Source organism: Nesoenas mayeri (genome assembly GCF_963082525.1).
Source record: "Nesoenas mayeri genome assembly, chromosome: 12".
Classification (NCBI taxonomy): Eukaryota; Metazoa; Chordata; class Aves; order Columbiformes; family Columbidae; genus Nesoenas; species Nesoenas mayeri.
Window position 1 is genome coordinate 23,023,230 of NC_137547.1, and position 20,928 is coordinate 23,044,157.

The 20,928-nt window shown below is 40.1% G+C and overlaps 1 protein-coding gene across 1 annotated transcript; it reads left to right on the forward strand.

The window, feature by feature from the left end:
* Positions 1-5,824: 5,824 nt before the first annotated feature.
* LOC308045003 (leukotriene B4 receptor 1-like) lies at positions 5,825-6,835 on the forward strand (the record flags this gene model as incomplete). Its single annotated transcript, XM_080352000.1, has 1 exon — positions 5,825-6,835. One exon carries the CDS (start codon positions 5,825-5,827, stop codon positions 6,833-6,835), a length of 1,011 nt encoding a protein of 336 aa, XP_080208126.1.
* Positions 6,836-20,928: the final 14,093 nt, after the last annotated feature.

The following is a 20,928-nucleotide window of genomic DNA, read 5'->3' on the forward strand; positions in this document are numbered from 1 at the left end:
AGCATACCTGAACCCAGATCATGTTATTAGGCTCAAAAGTCAAATGTAAGAATAATATGAGATCAGATGACTTCATAGTCTATTAGCCTTACATTTTATTAAAATGCATAAATAATCAGATTTTTTTAACTAAGAAAATGATACTAGCACTTTCTGCCAGTGAACACTTGCTTCTTTTAACAGAGAAGTTATTATTCACAGCCATTTCTAATATTAAACAAAAATGCTACAGAAGCAGATGATCACATTACAGAATTACAGAAAATTATCTCTGCCTCGAGATTGCATCTTTTACACTTTCTCCATACAATATATTTTATGTATGTTTAGTAAATTGCTGTTACTGTAGCTGTGTGTGGCATCTCAGAATCAATCCTGGCTACTTTTGTTTCAGATAAAGAGTGCTTGGACGAGATCATTCTGAAGAGCAGCATGATACAACGTGCTAGCTTCTCTGGCTCCACAGAACAACATACCAGGTACGCTAATTACTAAGTGACTGTGGGAATAACGTTCCTCTATGAATTTCTTTAGCTAACACACCTGTGGGGGCTGCTACAGAGCAGGAGAAAATCCTTGTATTCCTCATGGAATTAGTACAGGCTTTCCACTTTCTGCACAATTAACCAGCCTCCTGATGTAAAGCACAAACCCAAGATTTCGTGTCACACTGGGGCCCAAGCTAGTGGCTCAGTGCTTGTGTGTTAAAGGAATTAAATAAGACGTGCACGCTGCTCAAATCTGCTGAGGTGGGTTGTTTCATGAAAGATGGCAACTTGACCCACTTTTCAAAGAGGCTACAAGAGCACACTAATGGAAACTACGCTGAAGAAACAATTGTTGATATCATTGCCAAACTTGCCAAACTTTGTTGCTTCGAAGGCAGGGAAGATTAAATCAGATTCCAAGTTATTTTTGTTGCAGAGCTTCCCTTATTGTGTTAATTACAGCAGAATGTAACATTGGAAATGGACATATATCAAGACACAACTAACTAGAAATATGAGCATTTAGAAAATAACATAATCTGCAAGACAGAAAAGACCTGATTTTTATCTATAAAATTATCAATAAATTGGAAAAATATTGAAATTTAAGTGACAATCATCAAACCTTCATATGCAGAAGCATCAGTTCTACGGGTCTCAGTCTTGAATGCTGTGCCCCATGGGTAGAGAAAGGCTACAGGCTATGGCCTCAGTCTTACCCAAAATCACAATAGACGGTTCCCCAGTGCCGCCCTGTGTTGAAAAAACGTAGTTACATGGACAGATCCTTTTACACAAGAGTTCGCTATAGGAAATAGTGTCTGCCTGGTTTCCATGCAGAACAGCTACCATCTGGCGCTGCAGCACATGCACAGCAAAGTATGCGTCTGGGCTTTTTAATAGAGGTGAAGTGCTGAAGACTTCCTTTCATTACACTCCTGAATAACAAGAAGAGACATTGATCCTGTAGTAATATAATATTTACATGCAATCCCAGCAAACAAGATAGGAATGGCAATAGGTTTAGCTAAACAATAAATAAAAGATTGAGTAACTTTTGGCAGCAAATCATCCAAGAAGTATTTGTCATCAGTAATTTATTACTCAAAAGGAAGAGTGTGTAAACAATGTATTTGATTTACGCAGTAGCAATTGTGGTGCCAGATATGCTTCTGTAGATAAGGATTTTGGCTAACAACAGTTTGTGTACACACAAATAGCAACTTAGTGACAGCTGATTCAGATCAGGCTGAAGACTCACCTTAAAGTATAGCTAATCTATACATTTCCTGTTTGAAAGCATGCACTATGAATAATAGGAAATTAAAACTATATACATTCATAATAATGTTGAGAAAATAGATTTAAGTTTTTCCATAGTCTCTGCATAATTGTCATTCGTATTCTTGTTTATGGCCAGAATTATAAACATAGTTCTTCACTATCTTAATTAGCACCTCTACCCTTACAAACCTGGTATGTCTGGTTGTACAAGTCAAATATTTCACCATATGCTTGAATGGTGTCACAACTGCTGCAAATGTGTTCTGATAGTCTGCGATCATTCTGTTAGGGTAAGAAGGTACCAGTTTGTAAGCATTCATTGATGCACGTACAGCAAGTGCCTTGTAAACACTCCTCCTATCACAAGTTCTAATGAAGTTTTCCCTGAGCATAACAAACAGGAAGATTTTCTCTGGCCAGTCATATAAAACTATTGTTATTTGCTACTGAGCTGGATAAGGGATATAATTTTGTGATGTTATCGGAAGACTGATTAACAACAATGCACACAGCAGAGAATATTGAAACTTTCCATTTACAGTGCAAAGTACACATCTTTTATTTCTTTCTGGAACCGATCCCAGGGTAGCTCTCCACTAAGTTCTTTTCCCTGGTGATAAAGAAGCACAAGAGGTTCCACTTAAATTTGAGAAGAAGCTGCTTCTTAGAGAGAGTGGCAGAGCCTGGCCCAGGCTGCCCAGGGGGTTGTGGAGTCTCCTTCTGTGCAGACATTCCAACCCGCCTGGACACCTTCCTGTGTAACCTCATCTGGGTGTTCCTGCTCCATGGGGGGATTGCACTGGATGAGCTTTCCAGGTTCTTCAACCCCTGACACTCTGGGATTCTGTCTGAAAATGCTCAGTGGTATTGTAGATTACAGACCATCCACCAGAGGGAAGCTCATGCATGCATACAAATCAAAATCAGGAATCTGAAGGATGAATGAAACATTTCCCTGATATTTAAGCCAAAGCAGATTCTATTCAAAATGATTCTTAGCAGTAGCACAGAATTCTTGAGCTTGGAAAGTGTTCAGAAGTTACTTGCCAATCTAAAGGTAATAGACTTAACAGAAAGTTTCCTGTGTTAATGGTTGGGCTTGATAATCTTAAGGGTCTCTTCCTACCAAAATGATTCCATGATTCTATGACTGAATTGTTTCCTATGTATAATATGTGTGCACATAAAAAATTCACAGATTTAGACTTTTTTTTTTTTTAGCACAGAAATGCAGCCTAATTTCAGTGCCATGAGGTCAGAAGTCCAAATGTATATTCATACATTAGAAGTCCTACCCACATTTGGTCACTAGAATGAGTAAGATAGTGAGTTGTTTAGCCACTGTTGTGTTTAGCATGTCGTTGACCTACGCTGCTCCTCTTGTGCATGGAAATATTTGTTAAGTTTTCCATAAAGTTTGTGTACTACGAGTGGCAAATAACAGTTGGACAATTTTAGAGAACGCTAAAGGCATCTTACGAGCAGTCTGAAGTTTTCATAGTGATGCAAGAGTACCACCGCGTGTGGCGATGAGGAACGATGCATACAGACACAGAGCCGCAAACACCAAGTTCTTGTTAGCAGTGAAAGCAGAGCCAGGCTGAGCTGATTGTTATTAACAGTTCTCAGTTAATAGGTTTACAGATACAGGGCTGGACCAAGAGGTTAGACGGGGTGTTTTTAAAAAAAATGTTATCCCAAACACACCACACTCATGTTGTGACTGTTTACAGTCACGTTCCCACGCGTACCTTGTGGGCAGCGTTCGACCCAGTTACTCACACGCCCAGGCCCAGCATTCCCACATCACACATACGGGGGCGGTTTTCCAACCTGAGATATCATTCTCACTGGCCTGGGCTGTCACTCCTTACACTCATAAAACACATAGTTCTATATAACCCGTCCAAGGCTGTTTAGCTGGAACCGCATATCCTGCCATTCCCACAATGGAGCTTTTCAGAAATGTGGTCCGTAGCTGATGTTAACTAATATCTAGGATATTAAGTCTAATAGCCTGTCTTCAGAGTCTCGCTCAGGAAGTCTTAGCATTTCAACATCTGTCTGGGATCTTTTTTGAAGCAGAAATCCCAGGCTGTTGCTGCAGTTCTGAGATTCATTTGTTTTCTTGTTCAAGTGAAAGACACATGCAGAGGCCAAGGCCATCTGGCAAGCAAACTTGGACTGAAGTGGAGAAACGTTCTGAAAAAGAAGAGGACAGATGCCTCAGAAGTTCAACCAGATCTATACACCACTGGATTAGAACTAATACTGATACCAATCAATAATTGTACACACACCTGCTCTTTGCCACCAAAAGTAAAGTTTTAAAGAGGAAAATCTTACAGAGATTTTTACCCAAGAACATGCAAGTTCATTTAGGGATCCTTGGTAGAATGCAGACTGGCCACAAGGTTGTAGTTACAATTAGACGTTTGTTATAACATAAGAATTTTAACTATCAGCATAGTTTATTGTTATCTACAATTTCTAGCAGCTGTTGTTACACAGATTTTAGCAATCATCATGGCTTTCAGTGAAGCAGAAGTTCTAGTAATCGGTATAGCTTTCCTACTATGTAGAGGCTTTAGTTAGCCAGGCTTTTAGGCACCTGGGCCCCCTGCAGATCAGGTCGAATTCTTAATATTCAGCATGTGATACAGTAATCATAATCTAGATTCAGACTTCGCCTGAAAGAACCTGCCTGTCCCTGTAGCGTCGGGAGCAAGAGGTACCGGACATATCTTTTTCTAATAAATAAAAATCTGCTGCTTAGTTCAATATAGATATGCCACTGGCCATAAATAGAGACTTTCCAAAGTTACTTCTGGGGAAATAATTATGTGTATAAAGGTGACTTTATTAGAAGAAGAGACGTCGCCCAGCACTTCCCTTCATTAGTGTGATTTACAAGCGGTTTTCAGAAACTCCCTTTAGAACACAAACAATTGATTTGGGTTTTCCCACTACCCAGTCTGTTTTAAATGTACTTAAAAATAAAAAGAACTGGAATCATGTATCTGATTAAATCCAAATTACTATTTGTGTAATACAGATTTTAATTTGAAGATATATACTTGCCTTCAGTAGAGTTATTCTGGATTTGCTTTTGATCTCATTATGCTCTTAGGAGATCAAAATCAACTAAGTTGATTTGGGGGGGTGGTGTTGCAATCCTTTTCAGATTCATATTATGCACTACATTTGCCAGGTTTGTAAAATTCTACCTCTGCATTTAGGGAAATAGTTTGTATCACAGTCTTAAATTTAAGAGAGTGAGCTATGCGTAAGTCCTCTTTACTGTGCACCTTCTCTTTTGGAAAATACCCTTTCAGTTTCACTTCTATGACTTGAACATTTCTGTTGGTGCTGCGGGTTTAGTTCCTCCTTTAACTTTTTAGAAATGGACTTCAAAATAAGATACTTTGACATCAGGATAACAAAATATTTTCATATTCTTTGGCCAGATAGTGAAGAACTTGGGATTCCCACAGGATTTGAAAGCTGCATTGACTACCAAATGTCCTAGCAGATGAAGTCGTAGCCCACTGCTGGCAGTTTCATGTCAAACATACAATGCACGTTTGTGATTCAGCTGCCACCCATCTTTTTGCCTTTTATAAAATAAAATGTTGATTTATTAATACAAATGAGAGTAGAATCACATAAAGGTTTCTTTCTCCCCATAGCTGTTGATTAGATCATTAACAAAGTAGGAAGCTTCTCTAAATAGGGACACTTTTGAAAGAGCACCACATGCTCCATCTGCTGAAGTGTGATGGGGAGCCAAAACCAAGGTCAGGTGCTACCCTGTATTTTTGTTTTTGCTTTGTATGCAAAAATGCAGACTGACTTCCTAAATCACAGGAACTGCCGTGTGTGCTCAGCCGTTTGTAAGAGCGAGCATTAGGATGTGAAGTCACATGCCAAGTTAGACTACAGAATATCAGTTAGAGAACTTTTCTCTCCCATAGTTCTCTAACACCTTCAGAACAAAAGCAGAATTCAAAGCACTGAGGATACTGGCAACCAAGAACTGAAGAATTCCCAGCATGAGTCAGGCTGAGGACAGCAGCATCCACTCGAAGTGGAATATTGTGAGGTCAGTAGTCTGCACAATACTGAGCTTGTCATTTATTATTGGGACCCCTGGAAATTGCATTGTCATCTGGACTGTTTGTACAAAAATGAAGCAAGTATCTCCTTCAGTCCTGCTGATCTTGAACCTGGCCATTGCAGATGTCCTTGTACTGATTACTTTACCGATCTGGATTTACTCCTTTGCTGACTCATGGGTTTTTGGAGTAATCTTCTGCAAAATACTGGTTTTCATTATTTACTGCAGCATGTATGCTAGTATATTTCTGATTACAGCACTGAGCTTGGAGCGGTTGATGGCTGTGTTTTACCCTTTCACGATTCAAAGATACAAAACAAAAGAAAAGATTTCTTTAATCATTTTCCTCATTTGGTTCCTGTCTATTGCTTTCGGCATTTCTGTCATTCCATTTCAAGAGACAGAAGAAATGAACGGTGGACTGCTGTGTACATGTCGCAACTACTCTTCGCAAAGACAGCGACTGTCATATCTTTTGCTGGAGACTCTGGCAGGTTTTGTAATCCCTTTTTTAATTATTTGCACTTGTTATATGTGTGTTGCAAGGAGAATAAGCAGAATGACTTACCAATCCAGGCAGCGATCGGAACGGCTCATTGCCAGCGTTGTGGTGGCATTCATTTTATGCTGGTTCCCTCATCATCTCCTTAACATCCTAGATATTATTTCAATTCAGATAGAACTCTCTAACAAGGAAATGTCTTTGGCTCTGGAAGAAATTGTAGACAGAGGAGTGTACATCTCTGGAGCACTGGCATTCATCAGCAGCTGTATTAACCCTCTACTTTACGCTTTTGCTGCACGGAGATTTCAGAATCACCTGAGATTTGCCAAGATATCAAAGCTGTTTGAACAGATGAGTCAGACTGTAACAGAGGAGGACAAGAAAAGAAATATGGTTGTAACCAAACAAGAAGATACTTTAGTAAGCACAGAAAATCTCTAACGAGGAACACAGACTTGGTGAATAATGTGATTCGCTGTCATTCCTTCAGTAGTCCTTTCTTCTCATGCTCAGTTTTGTTTACTAAGCAGTTCAGGTAAAGCTAGAGACATGTAAAAGTTATTAGGGTTTGTTCTGTGTGTTATGAAAGAATTGGGCACTGGCAGCTAGTTCAGCTCCTCAGTATCCACATCACAAGACGAGCACTGTTTCACTGGTGCTGAGAAACGCGGCAGTGTGGCTGGAAGCTCAGAGTGTAAGGAACACAGCATTTTTACTTTCCATTGAAATGATACATGATTTCTGTGCAGTAAGCAGAAAAGGACTGCATGTGGAAAACAGAAGCTTTGAAAGTGTAAAACTAAGGTTTCCTTGAGAAAAAATTGCTAGATGCTCAGGTTTTAAGAAGGCATACTTAAATTCTTGATATGGGTAAGGGTGGTTTTAAAGTATATTAATGACCCATAAAACTCTCGGGGTAGATGGAAAATATAAACGTATTTTTACTCATTGCTTTATTTAGGCTTGAAAGTAACAAGAGTTGTTTACAGAGTCAAGATCATTTACTAACATCGTGCTATATTTGATATCAAATACATCGCATAGTTCAGTGGCAATTAAACTATTGAGATATTAAATAAACATATGAGTATCCTCGAAAAGGTTGATTCAGCTGAGCTTCCAAGATACCTGTTAAATTGTGGGGGGAACTGGATCGGCTTCTGGTAGGAGGGAAGGAGGAATCCTTGATACTCGTTTTTATGTGTAAAAACAAGTACGGTAGCAGTACAAGGTGTTTCGTATCATAAGAACTTCACCTTGCAAGTAAAAGCGTTATTTTTAATTTTCTAGTAGAATAGAATGGACTTTGCCATAAGAAACCAATAAACTTAGCACTTGCAAGGACTTTAGTTTGTGAATATGTACAAAATCACCTTGGAAAAGCTGCGTGGCACCAAGCATTTGCTTTTGAATTATTTTTTAAATTTCATTTGTGCCTAACATTTTGTATGCTTACTCTTATTTTTAAGTCAATGGTTTGTAATAAGATTAAGAATTACTACTGATTACTATGAAACATAATGTTCCGGACAGCTGCTAAATAGCTGTGTTACGTATCTTTACAAAGAAGTTAGAAATACTAACTAGAACTTGATTTTCAAAATCTGATTATGTAACAACCAAGGGTATTCGAGTTGTATTAATTTAGCTTGTAACTGAAATAAACATGGGGAAGTAAAATCCTTAACTGGTAATGGAAGAATGTTTCTCTAAACTTTGCATATGTACTTGTTACTCCTGCTTGTTATGAAAAAGTCATTTTAGTTCTCAATAGGAGAAAACTCTCCACCATAGAGGGCTTTCCATTAACGGGACTCCACTGAAATTAAAGCAAATAAAACTTTAGCAAAGCCTTTTTTTTGCAGCAAAGAATAAGCAGCAGCTGAAATCCCTTAGATTTTACTGCACCCGTCTACCACTCTTCTTTCACCCCACTGAAGGCTCTTTAATTGCTCTTAGTTTATTGCATATAGCAATGTGGCATTATCTCACGATAAAAGCAGCAACTTTAGTTACCTACTGCATAAAAAAGTGAAGCTGTATTTCCCAATATGTTCTTGAAATAGGAGTCACTCACTCTTCAACAACAATGTGGAACAGATGAAGAGATAATAAGCACATGAGCACTGGAACTGAACCAGAGTTCTAGGGCACAAGGGGTGAAGCATTTCACAACTTACAGCTTGGGTAGAGACCCAGCCGAACTCTAGTGCAAGCTGCCTGATGAGAACTTCCCTGTCACTGTGTGCCCTGTACATAGCTATAGCAATCTTATGAGGAATTGGGTTAAACCCCCAGCCATCTGTAAATATCATCTCTCTCATGAAGCCATTTATATATATATATATATTAGGGTTTTTTTGGTGCCAATTGCTATTCAACAAGCCTTGGGAAGCAGTAGCTGTATGTGAAGTGTCTTATGCTCAGCTGTGCCTAACCCAGGACAGACTGAAAAGGAATCAGTGGCCAGATATAGTCTGTGCAGTATTACCTACTGCAGTATGTTTGTCTTATTTTAATATAAATGAGTAAGTCAGACATTTTTTCTCTTTCTCCTGGCACTTATAGACAAGTGAACTGGGCTGCTCAGGCTGCATCCTGCAGTCTTAGAAAGAGAGCTACTGACATTCACAGGTCAGTAAATGCATTCCAGGAAATAATGCAATTATTAGAGCTAGATCTGTCCCCTTGTGTCAATGTTTGTGGCCTGGGTCAGCTGCCTCCCATAGTCAGTCATCTTTAAGAACTATGTTTCTTTTAAAGGCTGTTTGAGGAGTGGTAAAATATACTAAAATAACAACCTTAACTAATTTCACCTTTCTGCAGAGCAAATAGTTAATTCTTGCAAACTTTTGTATGCACAGATAAAAAACCACTGGTGTAATATGTCTGGCAACACAACTGTGATGTAACAGGGTCCATAAGAGCCGATGTAGAAGTATAAGCCACGGACATGGTTGACTTCTTCCTTTGACAGGCCTGTTGATGCACCAAGATTTACCACTTCACCTGTGCTAACATGCTCTGTCACAAACCCACAGGGATTCCAATAGGCTCATTCGGCCAATGAACGGTGGATATTCTCATCTCCTAAAGTGCTGAATCCCAGCCAAACCCGAGAGCTAGCATAGATTTGATTCAAAATTCTGTATCTTATGATAGTGATGCTTCTTGCTTTGTTGGCTACATTACATATCCATCTTATTATAGATTATATTGGAAGACTGCTAGAGAGCAAAGACTGCCCTTGATTGCTCAAACTAGTTCAGAGCAGTGGCTTGGGGGTGAGAGCAGTTACTAGTACCTCTTGAGACACTGGGACCCTTCTGAGAAAAGTGAAGTTTCATTTCAGTTGAGTTCCTCTTATTTTTCTTACTTCCTAACTCATCTGTCCTTGTTTTTGAAGTCTGTCTCTGTGGTTTCAGCATCCAGCTTGGTCTCATGACACAGCAAGGAAGAAAGCTGAGCTGAGAGGGCTTCTTCAGTCACCTGAGGCAGTCACCTCAGAGGACACTGAAATCCAGGGAACATTCCATGGAATCAGTGTAACGCTGCTTAGAACACCGAGTGCTAGGAGGTGACCAAATGATTTGAATTCTCACATTTGTGAAAATAATCTTCTAACGTTAGTCTCTAACATTAAAGTCTTACCCAGCCTGAAACGTGCTGTGAACATTCCATGGGTATACATCAGGGATTTATCACATTGGCTGCAGTGGGATCGCGCTGCGTGAAGTGAATGTGTGCTCTGTTAACGGGACTAAGAAGAGCCTAGAGTATTTCCACTTCATGCACAGCCAATATACAAAACAGGAGAAAAATAAAGACATGAAGAAAAACTATTATTCTTACACCTTTTGTTGTCTGTCTACTGACGTCAAAATATGAATATTAACAATTGTGGGGTTTTTTCTCTGGTTTTATATCCTACAACTCTTGTATTACTCTGTTTTCTGCATGTATAGGGAAAAGGGAAGAGTTAGGAAAAAATTACATTTGACTGGAGTGGAAAAGCAAGTAAGAAATAAGCCAGTTTAGAATATAAAAAAGAATATAGCCTTAGAATGAAATTGAGAAGTTCAGCTCTGAAAGCTGAGTGTACAAAGATAACAGAGAGGGAAGTGAAAACTATTCTGTTGCAAGGCAGTTTCGGATCTTTCTAAATGCTCTCATGACAGATCAGTTAATCACTAAAAGACTTCTTTATGAGAAGACTCCTCAGCTAGATCTCCACTGATTGTTAATAGGTTAAAGAGGAAGATCCAGCAAAACATAGTCTAAGGAGACATAAGCCTGTCCTCTGCGGGGTGAGGAGCTGGTGCTGCTCCTGTTAGCACTGAGAGCTGGGTGTGCGCAGGGCTGTGGTGGTGCCACTGGGATTCCAGAAACTTTACAACTCTGTTTACAGCACTGAGAAAATTCTTGCACGAGTAGGCATGCAGATAGTAGAATTGTATGCTATTTGATTCTTTCCAGTCTTCTTTTCCCCTAAATCAATTATTTTAAGAGTCATACTGGTGGGTCTTAGTAAGGAATCAACATTTTAAACTAGATGCATTTAAGTTGGATAAAAGGTTCCGATTAGACAATGTTATTTTTATGGATTGTCTGAAGTCAGTGATTTAAGTAATGGAATTAATGGAAATGATGCTGTGAAGTCTTCAGTACAGCCCAAACAGTCACAACTCTTACATAAGGAAGATTGTACATCTGCTGCAACTACAAAATCTACTTATTCATAGTTTAATAGAAATCAGCTACCTGGACTGCACTCTGATTGCAAAGGTAATTGGTTACACCACAGTTGGGCTGCAATTGTTTACGTACTAACAATGTGTACAACCGAGTGCATCACTATTTCCATTGGCTGTTAGCTAGAAAACAGTGCTAACAGTACTGAGACATCTAGAAACATTATGAACATGCGTAATTACAACACACTGAAGTGAAGTGTATGTCCAGATGGTCTTAAATCAGAGGATTAGTAGTTTGGGCTGCTCTTAGTAGATCTTAAAGTGAAAAATCTGACTTTTCATTTTTCCGTGGCAGACTTGTTCATGGTGACTGGCTACTGGAGGCAGCTGACCCAGGCCATAAGGACTACATTCCAGAAAAAATGAAGAGCTAAATATTTCTTTTTCAGAGAATTATAAATTTGAAGCACCACTTATGGCCTGTCATTAGCCTGGTATTGTCACCACAGAAGTGAAAATAGGAAGACAGCTATGTGAAGATCACTTCCAGTTGTTGACACCTCATACAATGGTAAGATGCAGCAGTGTAGACAATCTAAAAACGTGTTGCAGATTCTGTATCTTAGCTGTACTACATGACTTCAACAGTTATTGTAGTATTAACTTCCACTGTGTAAATCTCTATTGAACTTGATGAGTAGTATCAGAAACTTAGAAGTCATGGACATTTTAAAAAATATTATAACTAATTAATTGCGTTTGTGTCCATTACATACAAAAACATAGCCTCAAACCTTCAGCTGTGCTGTAAAAGGGAGCATTATGTAGCTAGAACTGAAGGAAGCATTTAGCACAGCAAACTTTCTATATGCCTTGTTCTCTCCTGCCACCATGTGGCTCTTCTATCTAAAAAGTTAGGCCTAATTAACACACTTTCAAAAACCACTAAAATCACCTGGTGAGCTACTTTGTTAATTGTTTCAGTTGTGAAGCATATTTTAAAGGTCATGTCATTGAGACAGAAAGGTTCATGAAAAAACACAACACTGTATTAAGTATCCAAGTCCTATTCTTTTCATAATGACCGACCTGGTTCTTTTACACTTCAGGAAACGAAGTCCATATTATTTCAAACACTGCATAAATGAGGCAGGCTGAGAATTTTTAACTGAATACAATTACCTCATGCCACTTTGTGAAAAGCCTATGCTGAAAACAACTGTGTTCTTTTTCCCTCTACAATAAAATCGTCAATAAGCATGTTGAACTACACCCTTTCTCTTGAACCTGAGTAGCTCACACCTCATCCCAGGTGATACTATTTATTTCTAGGCTTTGGTGGCTTTGGGGTGCTCTCAAAAAAGTTTCAAAAAGTCTTGACTTCATTGTGGTAGAATCTGGAATAGTTTTTGCAGTCTTAATGATGTCCACAATAAGAAAATCACAAATGGTTTGTCTGTAAGAAAGAAAAAAAAGAGAAGTATCAAGAGTAAAGCAGAAAAGAGAATCAGAGAGACTTGATTCTAATTCCCCTTTTTCTCTATTGCAATGTTCAGTTTCTGTATGTAATGCTTCTAGAGTCTGTTCATGAACAAGGCTTTGCTTAATCCTTTTACATTTGTCACATCGAATAGCATCACACTAATTGATTAACCCTACTTTTAAAAATAGCAGAATCAGAAGAAATTGATTTTGCTGAAGAACTTCTTATAAGTACTTCTAGGAAGAAGAGATCATGAACTGAAGGATTCTACCTATGTCTTTCCTTAACTATCCATTCTACCCTAAGATTTCCATTGCACATTACACTAAAAATCAGCCATTTACATTACACACCTTACTTTGCAAGGACTAAAGTAACATGTAGGTTGAAGATTTTCTTGCTCTGTGGGTTCACTCAGGGCTGCTGTTGTTGTGCACATAGGGTCAAGCGATGGGGACAATCTGTATGTCAGGGTCAGGTCCACTGGGAGCAACCAGCGTCAGACACAGCCCCGGGACCACCAAGCAAGACCACAGCGGGCAGCCAGGAGGTCAGTGTGTAGGGCAGGACCGCGTCACCAAGGCAGGCGGCCAAGCACGCAGTGGCGGAGCTCAAAGCAGACACTCCGGCAGTACAGCCCAGGCAGGGGCTGCGGGGCCAGGCCTCAGCTTATATGCTCTCCAGGACCTATAGGCAGGGTCTGTGGAAGGGACACCTCAGGTGGAGCTAATCAGGGTCATTAAGGAACCCGATAGATTCTTAGCAGCAATGGAAACACTAAAGAACAGGATAATGCAAAATATATGTTGAATAATGTTCATAAGCTTTAATTACCATTTTATATATTGGCTCAAGTTGGGCAACTTTGTATAAAGGCAGAGAGTGTCAAATAGAAAACCATGTTTTTGCTTTTTAACATTTCAAGGTTGTTACTTTTTCAGTGATATTTACATTCCTTGTGAATTCAGTGTTATATCGAAAGAGGAGTTTTAATATAATATCTTCAGAGTGTTTTTCTTACATCTAACTTTCTTTTCTGAGTCTTCAAATCTTATCCCACTTTCTGTGTTTGAAACAAGGAGGTATTTTGCTTCCTCTGAGATACAGGAAATTAAGTCTTAACCTTTCACCATTGGAAAAATATGGAAGTTCTGTGAGAGAAGGAGCTAGGAAGGGGTACACTGTTCTGACCGCGGAGATGTTATCCCAGACTGCACTGAGGATTTCCCTGCTTTGGATCACTGAACTTCGACTGGAGTTAACCAGGTGATTAAATAGCCAACGTAGCTATTGAAATGGCCATGAGATACGATCTTCCACTTCATTTAGGTGAATGCCATCAGTTGAATAAAGCTAAATATTTAGCATCCTGAGCACAATAGCAAAGGAGAAAAAATGCTTGGTATGTGTTTAAAAACATGATCATTTCCCAAGTATCAAATTCATATTGCATTAACTGAAAAATACAATTTTTGTTATTGCTATGTAATTTTACACACATAAATTGTTTTAGGCACATGGATAAGTTCACAGTGATATTAATTTAATGTTCTAAATTACTCGCCTTATCCATGTATTAAGCTATATCAAAGGGAATGAAACTGTTTAAGAGCACACAGAGCATTTTCTGGCCTTTTTTAGCAGGAGCTGCGGGAGCTGCAGGAGGCGAGCAGGCCTGCAGCGTGCGCTGAGCTAACCTAGCGCTCTCTGCATTGAAGGCGATAACAGCCTTTCCGTGCTCCAGCTGCTGGGGCAGTGGGTTACTTCCTAGATATCTGCAAACAGCATTTCTGGAGGAGCTGGGCCCGGCGCAGGCCGGGGGGCTGCCCTGTGGCTCTCCCTGTGCAGCCCCCAGCTCTGCAGCCCTGAGCTGGATCGCAGCGTAGCCATCTGCAGCTCGTTCTCAGCGTGTCTGAGTAGCGTAGTGGGGCAGTGGTGAATAGATTCACACACTTTACCAAATCTCTTCTCATTTTTTTACATTTACAAGCAAAATCAAACACACAGAGTGTGGCATTGGTAAGCTTGGGAAGTGAAGTGTCATATTTTCAGGCTAAGTGTCAACATCAGGCTAAGTGTCAACATTTTCACCCTGGCTGCTTTGGCCAAAACCACTTCCTTTTCTTTCTGCTTCTTCCGCTTTTCACGCGCCAGGCATCTCACCATCATTCCTGGCTAAGGAGAAGTGTGGTGGTCCCTGGTATAGCTGTAACTGTCCTGTGGAAACAGGCCTCAGGTCATTATTTTTCTGTAAAATGGACACAAAAAAAGGGAAACCCAATTTGCTTTGTCTGAATCAGAAGATAAAGATTAAGCTTTTAAGCTAGACACTTCCCCTATTTCAATTAATATAGTTTATTCTATTCTTCAAAGAGTTACTAAAGGAATAGTAATTACTAAAAAACCCAATGGCGGGAAAACCTATCTGTTTTCTATAGCATCGTTAACTCCTTTGAACAGTTAATTATCTGTCTCTAAAATCTGTTGTTTAAACACTGACTCTGAATGTGTAATTAGTGATTACATGATAGCAAACAAACGAATATAGCATGAAGGTATTTTTTCTTTAAGGAAGAAGGATTTAAACCTGTAGAAAAAGAGGCTGGGGAAATGGAAAATTGTCTCTGCAGTTGTTAACAGACTGGAGGAGACTCCGTTCAAACAAGAAAATAGGGGCATGTCACAGTAAGAAACGCAATGAAAGTAAATGACTATTTCTCTAGTCCATTTATAACTGGCCTGTGGCTACAGGTGTTCGTGGAAATAAGTAGTGTTGCAGAAACTTTCAGATGCTTTGATTTTGTGACCAGTTATACCAGCTGAGGCAATGATCAGAGGTAACTCTATCTGCTGCCTCAGGGTACAGGCTGGGGTCAGGAGGGCACTCCTTTTAGTGCCCCAACATTACACGCGTCTCAGAAGATTTCTCTTTGTGTCTTTTCTAGGAATTCACATTCCTAGAAGCTTTAGATAGTTGATGATTCTGGACAAAGAGACCAGTTTTTTATTTAATATAAAACATATCTGTAGAAATTCCATCCTGCTTCAAACTGGAAGCGGAAGATAAGCAGGGATTACAGATGCTGCCCTGGTGAGCTGCGTGCAGGGAGCTCTTCTGTGCCACTTGTGATGTTGGCCTGTGCTTTATTGCTCCCAGCTTACAGACAAGAAAAGGGAGGGTGAAGGGAGGTACCCACGGCTACGCAACACACCTCAGGTTAAGAGTTAGAAAAGTGTAAGAATATGTTACCATAGTTAAGTATAGATCTAACAAAATTGTCAACATACCGCACAGATAGGCAAAATACTTCCAAAATTTTATTATTAAAAGACTTCGCTGACTTTTTCTAGAATTGATTGTTCAGGAAGATAAATGTCTTAAACTGGTATGGAATTAAACTTCGTAGGGTTTTGCAAGTGCCTTCCTGGATTGAGAACAAGGAGGAATTAATAACAGAGAAAGTTACATTAAAACAATACATTAAAATTTAAGAATTAACATTTTTTCAGGATATAGTTAGAATGAACAGCATTAAGTATATGAATTATATATTAAGTATAGAAATAATTTATTTTACAAAGCTTCCCACATCTTAATTAAAGCAAAAATTCTAGCTTTGGATTGCAAAAGCCTCTAAAGAAGTTTTAAACAAAAGCAAGGAACATATAGTCACAAAGCCATCTCAATTTTATCTGGAAAAACAATTTTTCAGAGATTAAAACCCAGCAATCTTCAGACCGAACACCTGCTCTCCAGGCATTTGATTTCAACGTCTCAGAGGTCATTGCAATTAGAAAAGCAATCTGATGGGAAGCCCCTTTTGCTGGGTATTATTGGTGCCGTCGCAGCTCTCCATGTTTCACCCCGTTGCTGGGCAGGTTGAACGGGGCGGGTGCCGCCCATGGCTCACAGCTCTTCCCCGGGCTTCCAGTTCCGGGAACACGCCCATCTCACTGCCTCTGGCGTTCACTGCTTCTATAACCTGCAATACCCACATATTCATTAGTGTATGGAGAAGATGATACACATTTAGAAAAGATTTAATGAGCTAGGAAATCATCGTTTTACCTTTTGCTCAATCAACGTAAGGAACAATCTGTACAATAAGTTTGTGTTTGTGTGCACACATCTGTTTGTGTGCACACATCTGTATGCGTGCACATGCACTGTTGTATACAGGAAGAAATTACATATATAGTGTGTCATGTTTTTTCACAGGATAAATGAAGTCTTTCTATTAAAGTTAAAAGTCAAACAAACACATATGTTATAAAAGCAAGGAAGATCCCTAATTGTGTAATGAGTTTGTTTCTGCATAACTGTTGTATGCATTAGTTAATCCCATTGACTTTAATATGACCACTCCCAAGCTTAAAAGTATGTGCTGAACATTTAGCTTTTCAGAGGAACCAGAGTATAAAAAACTTCTGAGCAGGAAGCTAATTCCAGGGATATTTTTTGTCTTTTGGAAGAATGTTCCTAATATGTATGTAGTCTGCCCGACATTATTTCTGATACCTTCAACAGGTTCTTCACGCGTAGTCTATTCCCACGTGCGTATGTGTTTGAAATTCGAGGTGCATCTCCTATCTGAAGGTATTCAGAAGTTGTAACCGCCACAAGGAAATAATTTTATATATGAAGAAAGAAAGAGCCCCCCATGGTCACCCAGCCTGAGCATGTATGTATCGTACACAAGCTCTTGTTGGCTAGCAAAGTATCAGAAAGTCCACTTTTGTGGAGTAATAGCACATAATAAACTAGATAAAGAACGGGCTGCAGACAGCTTCTGCAGAGCGTGTGATGTGCTGCATGTTCACACCCCGGCGTGCCCTGTAGCAGCTTGCTTGTACATCTGTGCCCCCAGGCAGCAGAATCCTTGTTTCACCTTTTGCTCAGATTTCATTTAATAGGTGCAAGCAGCACGGGTAGTAGAAACAGGAAAAACTGAGTATTAGATTGGTTAAATTCAGTCTGAATACCATACAAAGCCTTCCTGACTAAGGTATATCAAAGTATATATAAGAAGTGGGGAAATTTTTAATGTAAAATTGAAGTCTCTATAAACATGAAAATGGTGAACACCCCTGAGAAATAAAAATTTGAAAATGCAGATTCTGATCTATTTGCATAATGGAAGAGTTTGAGATTAAAAATAAAACCCAACAGGCATAATGAGATTTGCAATAAAAACCAGAAGCGTGCAAATCTAATGGTGGCTTCCTCTTGAAAGATTACAATACTTCAGGTACTGTAATATAAAAGCAGTGCTGTGGAGCAAAATAGGAGAGTTTGGAAGTGGAGGACATTGCTAATTTTACTTTACTTCTGTCTTCCCTCCACCCTTCTCCTGTCACCCGCTCTGCTCTTGGCCTCCTGATCCCACTGCTCACCTTGAGCCACCTCTGGAACTTGTCTGACTGCAGGTTGTTCGGCCTGATAAAGCAGCAAAAAATGATCCCTGTCCACCTTCCAAGGGTGTTCATTTCTGCTAGGTTAGTGACTTTGCGTGCCTGACCTTGAGAGCAGGCGGATAAACTCCAGAGGCAACACAGGGAAGATGTGGGAGAAAAGAAAGAGGAGCTGGAAAGCAGGGACAGGACTGGTTGCCATCCAGAACTGGTAATTTGGCCTGGCCTCCTGTCATCCTCTGGAGTCCCTGCTTAACCCGTAGAAAGAAGTAAGTAGCTCCTGAAGTAATTTAGAGGAAGATCCTATTCCTCTGCCAACTATATAAAAAAATGAGATTTTCCCGTTTCCCCTGGGCTTTGTTTTGTTTTTCACTCAATACCTATTCTGATGTTTCTTTCAGTGTGGGACATTGTTTATAATTCCTCCTACTGCATCATTTGTACTAACAACATATCTTTTGTTCTCATTATTACTCCTCTTCTAGCTATATAATTGCTTAGTGTCTGTGTTCCTCTGCAGTTGCTTTGGCTACATCCATTTGAATTTTCTGCTCTGCATGCTGTTGTCTATTTGACAACACCGTTCTTTCTACAGTTACTTCCTTTCTGTATAATATTGAATTGGGTTTTTTTTCCATTGTTTGGTTTGGGTTTTTTTCCTATTTCAGTCTTGGTTCTCCAGCAGAAGACTTCAGGATGTTATAACAGAGCAAGACGTCACTAGCATGTAGGAAAAAAGCCTCAGGAGAAGTAAGAGACAACACTTTGCAACAAGCCAGACTTGTTCACTTATTTGTTTAACCCCTGACAAATAGGGTGAGTCAGAGATTTCGCTTTTTCCCTGTGTTACGGATCTAGCCGACTGTTTGGTTCAGAAAATGCTTCCATCAAGCCAGGGGTTTGAATTTCTCCGGTTCTGTAGCACCGTATGGCTGTAGCCCCATGAAGAAGAGAACAGCCGCAGGTCCTGGCGCCGGGGCTCACACAGCGCAGGTGCCGCGGCTCCAGTGTGGCGGGAAGTGCTGGGGCTGGGCCGGAGGGTGCGGGGCTGGGCCGGTGAGCCAGGGGCGTCTGCCGGGGCGGGGGCGCCGAGGGACGGTGCAGCGCTGCTCAGCAGGTGTGCGCAGGGCTGGCTGGATGGATGAGTGTGTTTGGAAGCTGTGGTGTAAATCTCACTTTCCGTGCGTGAAACTTAATAGGTCTGAAGATTACTTACAGTTTTTTATATCCCTGTGTCGCCTATCAGATAAGCATTCTTTCTGATATTACAGAAAGAAAATGTAGTAACCTGTTTAGGATTTTTTAGAGCCACAGTAGGTGGTTTGGAAATAGAACCCAGACTTTCTGATTGTATGGCAGCTCTTTTCCCATTAGGTTCTTTCTTGTGTACCTCATGCTACTCTGCTGATAGTATTGGTGTACTTGTTTTTGGTATCAACATGTTCTCTTTATATATCTTTCCTGATACATACATAATGATTTTCCTCAGCGAGGAAAGAGAGAAGAAGGCAAACATGCGCTTTTACTGGCGGTAAATGGCAAATAAGAAATAGACACTTTAAAAGGGAAATTTAACATTGCTACATAAAAATTAAAAAAAAGAGACAGAAGCTCATTTTTTTGGTGTTCCGAACCACACGGTTCTGCTGGGTGAGCCTGCAAAACCTTGCTAACACCATTCCTAGAGAAGAGTATGGAACAGTTTTCTGTCCCACGATCCCATTCGCATCCCACAATTTCATGAGAGTCCAAATATTTAATCTGTTTAATCATTCTGTTTCCCAGATCTTGTGCGATGGACTTTCCTAGCAATTCCTGCCTTGTGAAATACCCCAGCCTACCAGCTGGGATATCAAGAAATAAGAACAAAGCAATGATAACAGGAATGTGCTTTAACTTAGTACAAATAATACTTTTTAAATGATCAAGTGGTTCTGGATTTATGTGAGATTGTTTCAGAACATTATGAAATTTTGCGTTTTGGCTGCGAGGGAGTTAACAGCCTGAGGCTGCACTGGGCTTTCAGAAGCCCTAAAAATATATAGATATATACGTTTTTTTAGGAGTTCCCTGTATCTTATCTAGAAAAGTAAAATCTTGCAAATTTGTTTTCCCAGTTTTAGAGTATTTCTTTGGTTCACGGCCTTGATCTTTTGAAAATGTATCTCAAAGCAATATGAAACCTTCATCTTTTTGCTGGTAGGACCACAAGCTTTCCAGTGCATGTGACCGAACATACCACACATAGCTGCATGCTGACGGGTGCGGGAGCTGTTCTGCCCTCGGGCAGGGCCGCGGGTTTGGGTTGTGAGTGAAGACAGGCGTGCTGCAGGGCGTTGCTGCTGGGAAGAGCTCCCTTCAGCGGTCATTGTGGCCAGGCGAGCAGCCAAGCTGGCTCTTCCCTTTGTGTCCATTTAGGATGAAAATTAAGAGAATCAACTGAGAACTCTTTTGTCAGAATCCTAACCAGATTGAACAAAATGGTCAGAGCTTTTGAGAGTTTGAAGTTTCGGGTCACCAGAGGAGTTATTAAGTAAATACTTGAAATACAGCTTTCCTTTTCCACTGTCATGATCACTATTTTTTACATGTGAACTAGTGCATATAGGCCTAAAATGAGAAGAAAATGACTTGTTTCTGTTCTTAGCTTTGCCTCAGGACTTAGCTTAATGATCTCGTCTAGTCTAGCTTGAGCTGGCTCAGGAGATCTCTAGACCTGTGTATCTGCTACTGGCTCTACTCAGAGGACGCGTGACAGCTCGGGTTCGGAACAGGGGCCTTGGCTTGGCGGGACTGCGGTTGTTCGCACCCGTGCTCCCCACCCTGCTGCTCTCCAGGGATGCTGCAGCCATTCACACAGCAGTTGCTGAATTTTTGCTTATTTTTGGACATGTTTTTCTGTGTTTTACAGCCTGCCATGTTAAAGAACACCAAAATCTGTGATA